The following is a 15,582-nucleotide window of genomic DNA, read 5'->3' on the forward strand; positions in this document are numbered from 1 at the left end:
TGGGAACTAATATACAACAAAACAGACACTAATACTGTAAGATCCCTTTCAGGACTAATGTTTGAAGGAACTAAATGAAATATAGAATACTAGAAAAACTCTTTCTTTTGGTTCTCTATTATAAAACCTAGTTTAAACATGCATATGCTGCAGAAATGTATTTGGATTTAAGACAGGAATTTTATGGAGAAGAAACCTGAAATCTGGAAGATGTCAATACTTAGATTAGTACAGCTTAATTAACAAAGGTTTATAGTAGCTTGGAATTTTATTTGTTTTTATATAGTTTATTTTATGATTGTTTATGTTAAATGTGAACTAGTTTACTTTTAATTTTGAGCCTATGGATAATTTGCTAGGTTTTTTTAGTTGCCAATTCATATCTGATTCAGCATGGAGCATGTGAATTAATCACTGCAGTCTATAGTAGTCTTAAGCTGAACATGAAAATAAATGGAAACATTTTGCATTATCTGTATACTTATCACATTGCTGGAACTTGGTGTTTCATGTCGGCTTGGTCACGCACCTTTTTTTGGAAAAATCCTTTTTTTTAACCCTCAGGATAAGTGAGCTATGAAATGCTGTAAATAAACTTTTAGTTAGTTAATGTCATATCCAGCCTATTTTGTTTCTGCAACTATGATTAATTTAGTATAACTAAAGTTAATATTTGTCATTAGGAAAAGCACAATTGATTATACATAATTTCTCCATAGAAGAAGAAGTTTTCTTCTCAATGGCTGACATGGACATGTCTCATAGTCTCTCCTCTCTTCCACCTCTTGGAGACCCACCAACTATGGATCTAGACCTATCTTTAACTAGTACATACACTACTACACCAGCAGGATCTCCATTGAGTGCTACAGTGGTATAGTATTGTTTATTGTTAATATCTTTGTAGAACAAAAGTTTTCTTTTTTATCCTATTGATTCTTCATTGTTAATAACTGTTGAAAAAATCTCAGACAATAGTAAGTACACACATATGCAACTTTCTCTCCCAATGACAATATCAACTAGCAAATTTGTATGGTTCCTTAATGCACAAAATCACTTTCTGGGTTTCCTTTATTAAGGAGTTAGATTTTAAGTGGTAATTCCTGCAGCAAGCTGCAGCTTTGAAACCTGGGATTTCCATTAGTTATGAATTTCTTTGGCTAGCAGACCAGGAAATAGATTATATATGTTTCCAAGCTGCTATAGTTTATGTGGAGTATTTGTGACAGACCCTTGTGCTACATATCTCTGTTTGATATTTAGGCCTTTTAACGTAGGCTACAAGGTCAGGAACAGAATAAAAGCACTCAAAGTTATTGTATTACTTAAATTTAGAGCATAACCTGTAATTCAGCAAAGTATTACTGTGATTTAAGTTCATCCCTATTTTGCTGAATAGGGGTCATAGGGAGCAGTTCTAGTTTCTCTTGGGTAACAAAAGAATACATGTCAGTTGTGAGGGCAATGTTATCTCGCTTTCAAAAATACAAAGGGAAGATTATCATAGAGCTAAAGAATATAGCTTGACACCCAGATAAACAATAGACAAACTATTGATTAATATACCATTAAGATGGCAAGCTGGAAAGCTACTTTTGATAGCATATACGCACAAAGGTCTTGTGTATTGTCTTTGGCTTGGTCTACACTTACCTCCGCGATTTGGCAGCTGTCGATGGGAGTTACGCAAAGTATGCAAAGAACTTGCATAATTCCCGTCAACTGCTGTGCTTCTCTTCTGTGCGCCGTCTTCACTGCACTGTGCCGATGGGAACAGCGTTCCAGTCGACGCAGTGCTACACCACTTTCAGGGGTGGATTAATAACGTTGATTTCTGGATCAACTGAGTGGGTCTTCACTGACCGCTCAGTCGATCCAGATAAGTCGATCTGAGAGCAGCGACTTTGCCGCCGTCAGTGTAGACATAGCCTTTGTGTCTTACGTTACTCCTTGCATTAGATAGATTAATCATTGAGAACTGTTGTGTTATGCAGATGAGAGATCACATATTTGTGTTTTAGCTTCAGCCAACTTGGGGCGATTTTCATGATCCTAATAAACAAGAACCACCACCAATACCAAGAGGTTCATCATTTACACCCACTATTGTTCACCAAACTCCCTTAAGAAGGACTTGTAAGTAAAAATGTGTGTTTATTTCCTTGTTATTTTATACTGTTGGACATTTTTCATTGTTATTTTGAAACTTGACAAAAGGACATCAAAATCCAGAAGACTAAAATGTCACCTTTCCCCAATGCTTTTTTAATTAGTTTGTAGTCTTTTCCTCTAGACAGTACAGTTTATAAAGTTGTGCACTTCATGACTTATGCCTATTGCACAGATTCCTGATTATCTGTTTTCTCATAAGTGAATGAGAGGTTTACATGGATGTTACTCATTTATGTGGGGGATTTGGCCAAATTTAGAAATGAGGTACAGGAAGATCATTTCAACAAAAGTAGTTCTACACAATGTGTATATCTTCTATAATTAAACGGAGACTCAATTTAACACATTACAGTGTATAAAATTAATCTTATTGTGATTTGCATAGTAGCCATAGTTTGCATTTATGTACTTCTTCAGGCAGTTATGTTGGTAAATGTAATACATGTGTAAGCTGCTATTGAAAACTAACTTTCAATGAGAATTGTAATTTAATTTTGTGTTTCAGCCCTTCCATCCAGATCTATTTCAGTGGATGAATCCAGGCCTGAACTTCTTTTTAGACTGGCAGTAGGCACTTTCTCAGTATCTGTACTTCATATTGACCCTCTACCACCACCAGAAACATCACTGAACCATAATCCACTGACACCAATGGCATTGGATTTCTTTACACGAATAGAAAAGATTGATCCAGTTAAGTTTTCAACAGAAGATTTTCTGTCCTTCCGAGAAGTATTTGCAGAGGCTTGTTCTCATGACCACCTTAGGTACATCTTTGCTTATTAACTAATACAACAAACAATGAACCAAATTTTCTTTTAAATACGCTCTGACAGCTTAGCTTTATGTTCATAAATATTTGAAATACTAGAAGCTTATTGTTTTTTCATTAGATGTTAAAATAGTTTTGGACAGTTTGAGTTCCAAAATGCAAAATCTCAGGAAAAATGGGGAACCATGTGTGCACAACTCATCCTAAGTCTCTTCATGCAGAGATCGATCAAGCCATGTGCAGGATCTGTAATCAAACACACCGAGTCCTGAGCATAAATCAGGATGTTTCTCTGTTTTATTCAGCATCTTTCAAAAATAGGTATAGTTTATAGAGCCCCCTTATTACACAAGTGGTTTGTCGTTTTGAGTTTGTTTTTTATTTGTAGTGTAAAATGGGATATGAGTTGGGGCACAATAGAAAAGTGAACAAAATCATCTGAAGGTCATAAAGCAATTTTTCCATGGCATAATATTGCAAAATTACAGTAGGTGCATTGTAGAGTTTTTATGTGTTCCTCTGAAGTATTAGGTATTAGTCACTGTTGAAAGCAGAATAGGTGGATTCCATTATCCTAGATTGCTAATCTAGCCTATTCCCACAGGAGTAGACTGAAAAAGTATTCTACAATTGGTTAATAACATAGTAAAAGCATCCTGACTTGTTAATAGCTTTGATTGGTTAATAATTAAATCACACAGTGTTTTAATATCATGTGCTGCAAAGAGCCACAGGAGACACATTGAAGAGTAACTTGCAGGTCCGGAGCCTCAGTCTGAGTATCACTTTACTGATGTATTTCTTTATAACATACATATGTATATATACACGCACACACACACATATATACACCAGATGTTTCTGAATTTTCAAAGTGATTACAGCTATCTATTTTATACATATTTCTATCTTTATTTCTCATAACAGATTTATAGGTACTGGCATCAAAGTCTCTTATGAACAAAGACAAAAGTCTGCTTCTCGATGCTTCAGTACAGATTTGTCCATTGGGCAAATGGAACTACTGGAATGCCTTTTCTCTACCGACTCTCATTCCATTCAACCTCACTATACAGAGGTAATTAAAAATGCAGTTATTAGCCAAGCACACTAAGGCAATTAAAATGTTAACTGGAAATCCTACACTGGATTGGCTGGCAGCCTGGGCCAGAGCCATCTGTTGCTCCTTTTTAGGTAGAACGTGCCTTTTCCTGTTCTCTAGTACTTTTGTTTGTTTTATATCTATTCCTTACTATACCACTGTATTTTTTTTTTTTTTTAATTTTCAAGCTGCTAACATTTCATTCTGAAAAAGGAAATGACACGCATCCTACTTCATGCCTTCATCTGCATTATAAGCACTCAGATAACAGAGGACCTCAGGTAAGGTTGAAAAAAAAAACCTGACTGTATTGTTGCATTATGCTGTAGCTTAATATTTTTTCTGTAATCTTTAAAATGAATTTATTAATCTTGATAGTTGCATAGGAAGATGTATATTGCAAGAATCCTTAATATTTGTTTTTATAACATATTTTACAGTATTTTATGGAGAATGTTGGTGTATTTATTTTTATAGGGTAGTCAAGGAAGACTGAGCTCTGTTCCACAGAAAGCAGAGTTACAAATCAAGTTAAGTCCAGTATTTTGTGAACTGGATATCAGTATTGTGGACAGACTAAATTCTTTGCTTCAGCCACAGAAACTTACCACGGTGGAGATGATGGCATCTCACATGTATACATCTTACAACAAACACATTAGTCTGGTGAGTGAACTGTGAAATTAATTTGTGTGCATGCTGGTAGTCCTGGAGCTACGAGGCGGCAAAGGAAACGTAGGCTCTCCCCTCCCCCCAAACAATCTTAAAGGGGCCCAAAATTATTTTCAGTCTGAAGCTATCCAATGTAAAGGAGATTGAAGAGTCTTTATCCTTTTATATAAATTATAAATAATAGCAAAATATTGACAAAGTAGCCACATTTTACTTTTTTAAACTCTTAAAACCCAAGATTTTTCCAGGGATCTAACCAGCCCCTTGTCTCTTGGAAGGTTTTTTTATTTTTTAAATGCAGGGGTTCCAAAACACCCACTTGACCCTCCAATAATGGGGCTCTAGAACCAGCCATATGACCCTCGTTCAAATTCTATACCTATATAGCTCTGTCCTGAATATTTTTTTTTTTTCAGTCCTGGTAAATACAGAAGCTTGACAGTACCTGTTCTAACAGTTTAGCAAAAAAGTATGGGTAGTCCAGATTCTCCTGTAGTTCATGTACAGTACTGTATGATATTGTATAAAAAATGCAGCTTTACATATTATACCCATTATATCAACTCAATAACTCCCTCCCCTCCCCCCAAATTGTAAAGTTGTTTTTTTTTATGCTGCTTCTCTAGTTTGTTTTTTACCTTGTATTTTTTAGCATAAGGCGTTCACCGAAGTTTTTCTGGATGATTCACGTACACCTGCAAACTGTAGAGTTTCTATGCAAGTCACTTCACCAGCATTAGATCTTTCTGTTCGTTTCCCAATACCTGACCTACGATCAGATCAGGAAAGAGGACCCTGGTTTAAAAAATCACTTCAGAAGGAAATCCTTCATCTTGAATTTACAGATATGGAGTTCAAGACTGAGTTTATAGGAGGTTCAACTCCAGAACAAGTTAAATTAGAGCTTACTTTTAAAGAGTTAGCCGGTAAGAAGTACAAATGTTATATTAATGCTAATTATACTTTTCAGTTGTCAAACAGCTATTTGATTGAGAAAGAGGTCTTGTGACTTTATAATAGAACATTTGCTGTCTTGAGAATACAACTTTAATTTTACACTTGGAGCATTTTATCTGTTACTGCAGTTTCTGTATTTCTGTGATAAAACCTCAATCCACATCAAAGTATATATCTTAGCATAATACAAAACTGACTCCGAATCTCAGATAAGTAAGTTTGGTGTTTAATGTTTTTAGTTGTATTATATAATTAAGACTTCTGGTTCTACCTGAAATATACCAATAAATACAGGCAAAAGTTTACTGAAGTTAAAGTAAAGGCTTTTTCGGTAATACAGTTTGGTCACCTAACATCTTATGGTCTTGAAGCAAAAGATGCAGAATTGCTTGAATTCATTGGGAGCAACAAATATCCTAAGCATTATTTTGGGTTGATTTCACTGAAGGATTAGTCCCCAGATTTGCATATAAAGCTTCAAAAAGCTTAGTTTAGTACTGAAAAAATATGTTTGAGTATACACATTTTTTAATTCTAAACCAAGCTTTGGAGAAAGCAATAGCAGCTCACTACTGGATAGAGCAAATCCAAAATGGCAACCTCAAGTTGGTAGGAATTTGTGTTACTTCATTTTTAAAATGAAGGAATTGTGCTTATGTAAGCCAAGAACCCAGAGTGCAAAATTTTTTTTGCAAAATAAATGTAAGACCTGAATTTCTCCTTCATTCTTCTCTGGCACTTCTAATCAGTCTCTGATTATGTCTACACTGCAGTGTCATCTCTGGGTTAGTAGAACTAGAGTTAGCAGACCCTGAGTTGGTTCACCTAGGGCTTGAGCAGCTACACTCATTTGTAACCCTCGGTTAGGAATTGTTGAACCCTGAGTGCCACTCTGGGGCTGCAGCATTTACAGAGTATTATGCAGGCCTGAATCCAACCACCCATATCCCAGACTTCCTAGCACCTTCCCAAAATGTGGCTGCTCTAGCCCTTTGTTCGTGGTGCAATGTGGGAATACTTGACAGTCAACCAAACTTGACTGTCCAGAAGACAAAGAAAGTTGGCCAATGGGACTTTTGGCAGAATCCCAGAGAATGAGTCCAGTGGGGCTGTGTCTACACTGCAGAGCAAAAGGGCTTGAACCCTGGCTTGGACCCTTCACACATGGGGGGTGGGTGGTCCTGGGACCCTGGGTCCAAGCCCTGGGTTAGCACAATTTGTGTGTAGACAGAAAGGGGGTTAGGCTTGAGCCTGAGTTTGAACCCTGGGCTTACCTTGCAGTATGGGCTTACCTTGTAGTGTAGACATACACTCACTGATGAGCAGATGGGTTGAACTGCTAAGTTATGTGATACAAAAATAATGCTTGAATGGAAAAAATGGCCAATACGGAAATACTTTCCAAAGACTTCTCCTTTACTAAAAAGTCCAAGATTAAGACTACAAATAAAATAAATACCTAGCGTCTTAAATGGTTGGTAGTCGTGTAGAGCAATGGTTCTCAATTGGGGGTCTGTGACCCCCCAGGGGGCCGCGAGCCAGTTTCAGGGGGTCTGTGACTCCTGGTGCCCATGAGGCACAAGCCTTGAGCCCATGTGTGGAGTTGGGGAGCACGGGGGGCATTGCCTCCCCCCAACTGCAGTATCTTAACCAGAGCAGGGCAGTTCTGGGGGTAACATACACATACACACCCCTATCTCCTCCCTCTCCCCCCTTCTCAAGGCCTCATCCCCTGTCCAGGCAGGAAGCTGGAGCTAGGCAGTGTGGGGTGGCTGCTGCTCTGGCTGGTGCCACGGAGTGGGCAGCCACGGCGCTCCCCCGTCTCCTGCTGCTGCTCCTCTGCTCCCAGCCCCCTTTGACTGCTCACGCAGCCGGTATGAGCCGCCCAGGCAACAGGACCTGGTTCTGGGAATGACAGAGCTCTTGAGGAGCAGCAACTGCATGAGGGGTTCCCTCATGCACACAGCCCCTAGTTATCCCCCCTGCCTGTACCTTGAGCTACACCCCTCACTGCACACAGCCCCTAGCTATCTCTTGTCTGGAATAGTTACAGCATGTTGGGGGACCCTCAGAAAGAAAAAGGTTGAGAACACTGAGTGTAGAGAACTTTAATGCAGTGTTTCCCAACCAGTGTGCCCCAGCATACCGGTGTGCTGTCAGGCCTGAGCAGGTGTGCCATGGAATTTTTTGAAAAACTACTTGAAGAGTTCTGAATTGGCTCATGAGTTCATCTGGAGACTATATGGTGGTGTGTGCCTCAAATAATTAACGGTATCAAGGTGTGCCATGGCAGAGAAAAGTTTGGGAACCACTGCTTTAATGCTTTTAGGGGAGATAAATCTAAGTGGCTTAAACTTTAATGTGTGCCAGGTTTGTAGTTGAGACTTTCTTGGTTTATCAACTGCTCTGTTTCTTGGAGTATGGGTATACTGCAATAAAAGACCCAAGGCAAGGCCACAGCTGTTCCTGGTTTGCTGACTCGGACTCATGGGACTTGGGCTGCAGGGCTAAAAATTGCAGTGTAGACATTTGGACTGGAGCCCAGATTCTGAAACCCCACTAGGAAGGCGGATCTCAGAGCCCAGGCTCCAGCCCAAGTTGGACCATTTTCACTGCAGTTTTTAGCCTCACAGCCAGAGCCCGACAAGCTGTCGATCCAAGCTCTGAGGCTCGGTGCCACAGGTTTTTTATTGCACTGTAGATATATCCTTTGAGGGAAACCTCTAGTAGATGTAACATAATTTAGTGATACTCTAATTGCAAGTTGTGTTCCTATAATTCAGCAATCTCTATTTTTCCAACTGACTCCTGTTAGCTAGAAAAATCTTCTGAAGATGGTTGCAATTTACTTCTAAAGACTGCTTTATGTTTTTTGTTTTGTTTTTTTTGTTTGTTTGTTTGTTTTTGTTTAGGAAAAAAGTATTACTTAAAATGTGACCTGTTTTATTGGTAATGGCAAATACCAAGATTGTAAAAGCACTAGCTTCAAAAGCGTTAAACTCATGGAGCAGGGTTCTGCTCGGTTACACCTGCAGGCAGACCCTAGCCCCGGTATTTTTTATTTTTCTACAACCTTTTCTCTTATTTAAGGCTTATTTGAAGAAGATAAAGCAGAATCTTCAATAAAGTTTTTTCAAGTGTCCAGTGGCATAGATGGAGATATGACATCATCTGACAACTTTGATTGGCCACGGTAAAATATCTTTAATTTTTCATCAGAATTCTTTTTTAAAACAATACTTGCTCTAAAAATGAATACAAACAGTCCATGTGACAGCTACTTTAAACATTAAGCACAAAGTAAAATGTGTCATTATTGAGCCCTGTAGTTGAAAAGACCCCAAGAGACGACGAAATCTTATCATGCAGAAATAACACAGACCTTTATTAATGGATAATATGACTTCTGGGTGGAATGATCCAATTATAACTAAGCTCCTATACTTTTGGTGTGGAAAAGCTAGGTGAATGGAGAATTATGAGGGGAGAAAGCTGGGGGCTGTCTGGGACAAGGAAGCTGGGAGGGTGAGAGAATCCAAAGATGTTACGTGAGGATGGTGGCTGGTGGAGTTGCCTGGAAATAACAGGGTGACCAGAGGTGCTTGCAGATGGATGGCTAGCTACTGGGATGCATGGAGCATTTTCCCAAGAGCTCTTAAAAGATGAGTAGGTACTGTGGTGCCTGCAGCTGCTGAGGTGCATGGAGTGTGAGTGATGGGAGAGGAAGGAGACACCCTGATTTAGCTAGCTAGGTGGTGAGGGATCCTGGAGACAGTACTGGGCCCCTTGCCTTGTGCTGCTGATATAGTGCTACTGTCTCTTCCTGGCTGGGATTCAGCATAGAGGGCAGTGGGCAGGAGAGGCAGAGAGGCTGCTTGTCAGCAGGTACCACAGCAGCCCCATGCTGTAGGAAGGCACTTCTGTAGGCAAATACCTGCTGCTTTCCCTGGCTCAGCTGAATGTGTGAGGATCCCAGTGAGCTGTGGGAATATATGATGGCACTGCCAGATGTATGACACTTGGCAACATGATTGCTTTTAATTTTTGATTTGAGTAAAAGTATAAACAGTTCTTCCGTCTGTACGCTGTTCATCTTCATTTTACTTTTTTTCTTCTGAATTTATCACACTCTTAAAGTGAAAATCTCACACACAATTAATTTTTAATTGTTAAGATCCTGGTGGAAAATGAGAAAATTTGAGCTAATACTGAACCTCTTCTTGAGCCTAGTTATTATAGGTCATGTCACATATAAGGACATTTAATGTTTGCGAGACATCTGGTTAGATGTTCATACCATTTATAATATAAAGGCAATACCTACATAGCTACATAAATTAAAGAGGCAATTTCAATCCAAATTCTGAGTGTTCTGTTTTTCATTGATTTATGCCAGACAATGTAATGGCATTCACACACTTTTTTGGATGAAAGTTTACAATGTGATTACTCTCTGTTTACAATAGTACATTTAGACACATGTAACAATAAATTTGGACATCTAATTTATACATAGTTTATATATAATATATGCATTAATGAATTCTCACAGGCTAACTCATAAAAAGTCACATATACATCTCCAGTGGATATCTACTGTAAAAATTCACAGTATATATCATTAATAATTTATTCTGCATGCTTTTTTCAATATCAGGATTGTACTGAAAATAAACCCACTGGCTGTACACTCCATTTTGGAAAGGATAGCAGCTGAAGAAGAGGAGGGTGATGGAAACTTTCAAGAGGAAGAGGAAGGAGGATCTCATTCTCTTAAGGATGTCTGTGATCTGAGAAGACCAGAGCCTTCTCCTTTTTCCTCTCGTAGAGTCATGTTTGAAAATGAAGAGGTAAAACAAAATCTTACTGTTATTAACAGAATCATTGCAGATACAATTAATATAGCAATTCTAGCTTATATGCAACTTCTGTGCCAGAAAACCTTGAACAACTTGAGTGTATGTGTTTTATTTTGTTATTTTCAGATGGTGATGCCAGGCGATGCAGTTGAGATGACTGAGTTTCAGGATAAAGCAATGAGCAATTCTCATTATGTACTGGAACTCATGTTACCAAATGTTCACTTAACACTGCCAAACAAAATCTTTTATGAGAAACTTTACAATAGGTGAGTATAAGCATTAGTTTGCTTGGTTAATATGGCCTGTATTTCTAGTCAGTGTGTTCATTGTTCATAAGAACAACTAAGTCAGTAGCTGCAGCAGCAATTAACTTGTCCCATAACATTTGTACAGCTCTATAAGAATATCAAGTGCCATATAAATGCTATTCTAAGTTATTATCATAAGTGCAATTAAGTCTCTGGTCCCTATCTGAGCAGCCAGCCACTCAAAACAATTTGGCAAACCTTTTCTGTTGAAAGTAAAGTAAATAAGTCTTTTGCTTCCACCAAATAAACCTTTATTATAAGTGCTTACAATTGCCATAAATTACTTGAATTCCTCTTCAAATGTAGATCTTTATACTTCAAAAATCGTTTAATTGGATTCTTTTCCCTTCGCTTCGTGTGTGTATTTAGTTTTAAATAAAGCAGATTCAACAAGGCAAGGAAAAGAAAAAAAAATCACTATTTACAATATTAACACCAGTAATGTACAACATAAAAACATACAAAAGTAGTAAAGGAAAATTGAACCAAGCTTGAAAGAATAGAGGAAGAAGTTGATATAGAAATCAACACTCAAGTACATAGAAAAATAAAGCAAAAATGTATTAAATTTCTAAACAATATGCATGTACTTACACTCAATTTCTCTAACCCTACCCTTGAAAAATTTGAGATCCTGTCCCTTTTTTAGCCTTAGCTATCCCTCAGGAGCCTGACTTTGATATCTGCGTGAGACACCTAAGCCATTAACTAAGCACTCATTCCCCTTCAATCCTCTCACTGGACAAGCTTTGGGAAATCACACTTCCACTTCAAGCAAAACTTTTACCCAGATTGCCCAAAAGACTGTCTTAAAACAAGAAATATAGAATGTGCATCGTGCGAATTTCTTTAACATACATGAGGCAGCCAGAGTAACTTTCTTTGGCATATCCATTGAATTATTGCATGTAAAGGATTTATGCTGCATAATCAAATGCCTGATATGTAATTAGTAACAATCAAATTTTTTTAACAAATTTAAGGAGCAGATTATTAGCATCTCTTTGCTCACTAAAATATGTTACTGTGATTTTTGCTCTTGAACTCATCTCATCCTTTTGCAGACTATCTTGTATAGAATCTGTTACAGATCTATTGCACATTAATTAGCTTTAATTCAATTGGGAATATAATCAGATGTTTAATAATTCAACAACAATATGTATTTCTTTCTAGGATCAGCAATGATTTATTATTGTGGGAACCCACAGCTCCATCTCCTGTAGAAACATTTGAGAACATTTCATATGGTGGTGGACTCTCTGTGGCCAGCCAGCTGATCAATACTTTCAGTAAAGACAGTTTTAATCAATTTAAATCTACAATTCATTATGGTAATGTATTTTGTAAATCATCTCAAACAACAATGGTACAAGATAGATACACATTTCTGAGACTTAAGTTTATAAAAAGAAAGCTTGAAGATATAAAATAAAGAGATTATGTATCCCGCAAAGAAAAGTGTAAATGAATGTTTTGTTATAGATAGAATGTTAGCCAAAATACTGCTATGAAATTTATTGTTATTAAAGGTGAAAAACATAGTGTAATTTTCTTTGATAACTTGTGTATTTATAGCATCAAGATATTTTGTTGTTGTTTTCTTGTAGATGATGAGAGTGGATCTGAGGAGGAAACTCTACAATATTATTCCACAGTTGATCCAAACTATCGTTCACGCCGGAAAAAAAAGCTTGAATTGCAAAATAAGAACACACAGAGCTTTCTCTCTGTTCTTCTAAATGTTAATCATGGATTAGTGTCAATATTCACAGATATAAAGGTGAGGTATCAGGAATGGAAAATATTGTGCTAAGTCTTGGGTTTACTTACAAGCATAATGTGTCTTGCTATGCTGACAGGAGCTCTTGGTTCTATCTGTTGTATTATTGCTTTATTAGCAGTTTTGTTGTACAAACAGCAAATGTGACTCCACAAGGAGCCATATGAGCATCTTTCAGATATTAGAGTATCACAACCTTAATTATATGGTTAAGGGTACATCTGTCTATGATTCTATGTTTAAACAATTTTGATTACTTCATATTTGAAGTTAGGAAAATTAAATACAAGGAGAGGAGAGCTTGTATGGTAGCAAGTAGCAAGTTATATTACACTGTCCTAAGCAACAACAGTAATTGAAGCAGCGATATGTTTCTGATTCTTTCTTCAGCAGGATGGTGGGAATATTCTGGAAGGCAAGCATGGTGAATTCTGGTTTGAGTTCAACGGTGGTTCATTATTCTGTGTGACTAAATATGAAGGTTTTGAAGACAAACATTACATCTGCCTTCATTCTACCAGCCTCAGTTTATATCATCAAGGTAGGAACTTAAAATGTCAATGGGTGTAAATTAGAGTGAAGATCAATTAACAGTCAAATACAGGCTCTTTGGGGCAGGGGCAGTCTTTTTATTCTGTGTCTGGCATCTAACACAGTGGGGTCCTGGTCCATGGCAAGGCCCCTTAGGCACTAGAGTAATACAAATAATAAATTACATAATTTATATTTTTGTTTAGGGATCTACCTAGCTTAATATGGCCTCTGCAACTGCTAGCCTGCAAAACTTTCAAATCTGCAGATACTGTCTTTTTTTCAAAAAGTGTCATTCCCACTTGTTAATTTATATGTAATTCCAAGATGGTACAAATCTGTGTGCACCCCTTGAAATCCTAATATGGGTTTTAGTTCCTTCCCTGGCTTTCTAAATTGCAGTCAGCCAGTAAAGTATTTTGAAGTGACCAAACAGTCTCCATGGATGGCAGCTCCATTGTAGCCAAGGAGGAGAGAGTGGGATCTATCAGTTTAAAGTTTTCTGTTCATATACCCTCCTTGCCACTCATTTGAAGTTAAGAGAATTTCAGTGTGAGGGCTTCTATTACAACAGCAGTTGGGGGGATGAATACATCTGGCACTGTCTCTCATGATCTTCACCAACCTCCCAATCATGAACTTCTAGGTACAGAGGATCTACAACAGCAGAAGCTTTCCTATCACTCATATCTGAGCTATCATTTCTATTTTGCTAATAATATGGCAAAGTTAATTGCTGTTAATTAGCTGGAGCTGCTGTTTTAGATAATGGACTATTTGAAACCTCCCCATTGAGGTCTGCAACTTTAAGTATGTACTGTTATTGTATTTAGTAATTTTAGTGGTTTAGTGATCTTATAGCGAGATAAGGATAAACAGATTTCCAATGGGTTTACCTAAATCACAAACAGAGGCTGCATCAGATAACCCTAGCTACAATCTCTATACAGGTGTGGTGGATGGAATTGTCCCTCCGTCTGAAATACGACTGCCTAGCACAACACGTCCACATTGGTTAGAACCTACAATTTATTTTTCTGAAGAAGATGGTCTCAATAGGACTTCTTCAGATGGTGTTGGAGTGGACTGTTTAAGTATGCTGTCTCTTGCAGTGAAAATCCAGTCAGATAAATCGGAGAGCAATACAAAGGTTTGTGTTCCCAAATTTAAGCTTTCATGTAGTGTATATGTTATTTCAGACATGTAATTTACCTAAAAGCATTTACAAGAATTCAAATGTTCTCATAAAGGTTATAGATAAACGCTAATAACTACAAACTTTGAACCATATCCATTTTAAAATTATTGGTTTCATGGCTATTGAAATCTGAATGCTTTACTAGACTGTAAAGCTGCTTTAATGTTCCTTGTGGTTATGTCTGTTTATTTAGTAACATAGCCTAAATTTTCATGTGCTGCTGTGTGCTGATCACTATTGCTTTTCTTTAAAGGATCTGTATTTTTTTGGTCAGTTAGCCGCCTTGTCCTTCCTTTGGTCTGTTTTACCTCTGCTATGCATTTGTGGAGGCCCTTCTTCCACCTTAGACAGGGATAAATACAAAGAGCTATAAGATTAGTGTTCAGCTTCCGGGCAGCTTTGCCTGGTAGATAAATATTGCATCCTTTATGCTAAAGAGCAGCTTTTGCCTGCCTACTTCCAACCTCACTGTGTTCATTGGTAGGAGTGGTTCATTTGGCTTTGGCACCTGCATTCATTGGTATGGGCAGAAGATGAGAGCACCCCAGAATCCAGCAGCTCTAGTAGTGGCACACAGGTGGATGGAAAAAGAGGGAGTCTCCAGTGGCAGCCAACTCCAGACAATCAAGGGCTCAACGACTCAATGGGTTCAAGCTTTGGTAGGGCCTCAGCAACCACCAGCACCGGGACTCCAATAGAGCTGTAGCTTACACTTTTCATGGACCTCAGAATGATGTAACAGATCATTGTGCACCTTTCGAATGCCCTGTACCCACTGCCCCTAACTACAGGGCATCTCCACTAGCCACCATTGATCCACATCAGTTGCGGTAAGCGCCTTTCCTTAGTGGTATCCACCACAAACAAGTCATATTTCTGGAAGTGCTGCAGTGGCACTTGGCGTCTTCTGTCAAGGGATAGAGGGCCTCCCTCTTCCAGCTATTCCAGCTGCCACTGGGCACTACCTGGAAAAGGTAAGCCATAAGATAGAGTTTAAGGCCAGAAGGGACCACCAGCTCATCCAGTCTCACTGTGACATTCCCCAGGGTACAGTCTGGACTGCTGGACAGCTGTCCCTTCAATATTCCAGTCTGGGGTGCCTTTTACACTGCTGTGCTGTGAGAATACCACTCCTGGCCCATTCATACACAGCATCTAGCATGCAAATTCACTCGCAGCTGTATTACATGAATGCACTGGCCAGCCACTCATGAATTACATA

General features: G+C 38.3%; 1 protein-coding gene across 5 annotated transcripts in view; it reads left to right on the forward strand.

The window, feature by feature from the left end:
- The window catches only part of ATG2B (autophagy related 2B), an 87,606-nt gene that overhangs the window by 31,299 nt on the left and 40,725 nt on the right, over positions 1–15,582 (forward strand). For 4 of the 5 annotated variants that reach the window (XM_067555093.1, XM_067555092.1, XM_067555097.1 and 1 more), the window contains exons 9-22: positions 720–874; positions 2,025–2,139; positions 2,681–2,942; positions 3,875–4,025; positions 4,238–4,330; positions 4,527–4,715; positions 5,374–5,647; positions 8,769–8,871; positions 10,336–10,528; positions 10,664–10,806; positions 12,025–12,182; positions 12,459–12,631; positions 13,022–13,172; positions 14,113–14,312. In XM_067555093.1, the coding sequence (XP_067411194.1) occupies positions 720–874; positions 2,025–2,139; positions 2,681–2,942; positions 3,875–4,025; positions 4,238–4,330; positions 4,527–4,715; positions 5,374–5,647; positions 8,769–8,871; positions 10,336–10,528; positions 10,664–10,806; positions 12,025–12,182; positions 12,459–12,631; positions 13,022–13,172; positions 14,113–14,312 (2,360 nt within the window). The remainder of the gene's footprint in view (positions 1–719; positions 875–2,024; positions 2,140–2,680; positions 2,943–3,874; positions 4,026–4,237; positions 4,331–4,526; positions 4,716–5,373; positions 5,648–8,768; positions 8,872–10,335; positions 10,529–10,663; positions 10,807–12,024; positions 12,183–12,458; positions 12,632–13,021; positions 13,173–14,112; positions 14,313–15,582) is intronic. The other variant, XM_067555094.1, reaches the window with a different exon arrangement.

Source organism: Emydura macquarii, unplaced genomic scaffold (genome assembly GCF_026122565.2).
Source record: "Emydura macquarii macquarii isolate MOO-44397 ecotype Brisbane River unplaced genomic scaffold, CSIRO-AGI_Emac_v2 contig_1551, whole genome shotgun sequence".
Lineage (NCBI taxonomy): Eukaryota > Metazoa > Chordata > Testudines > Chelidae > Emydura > Emydura macquarii.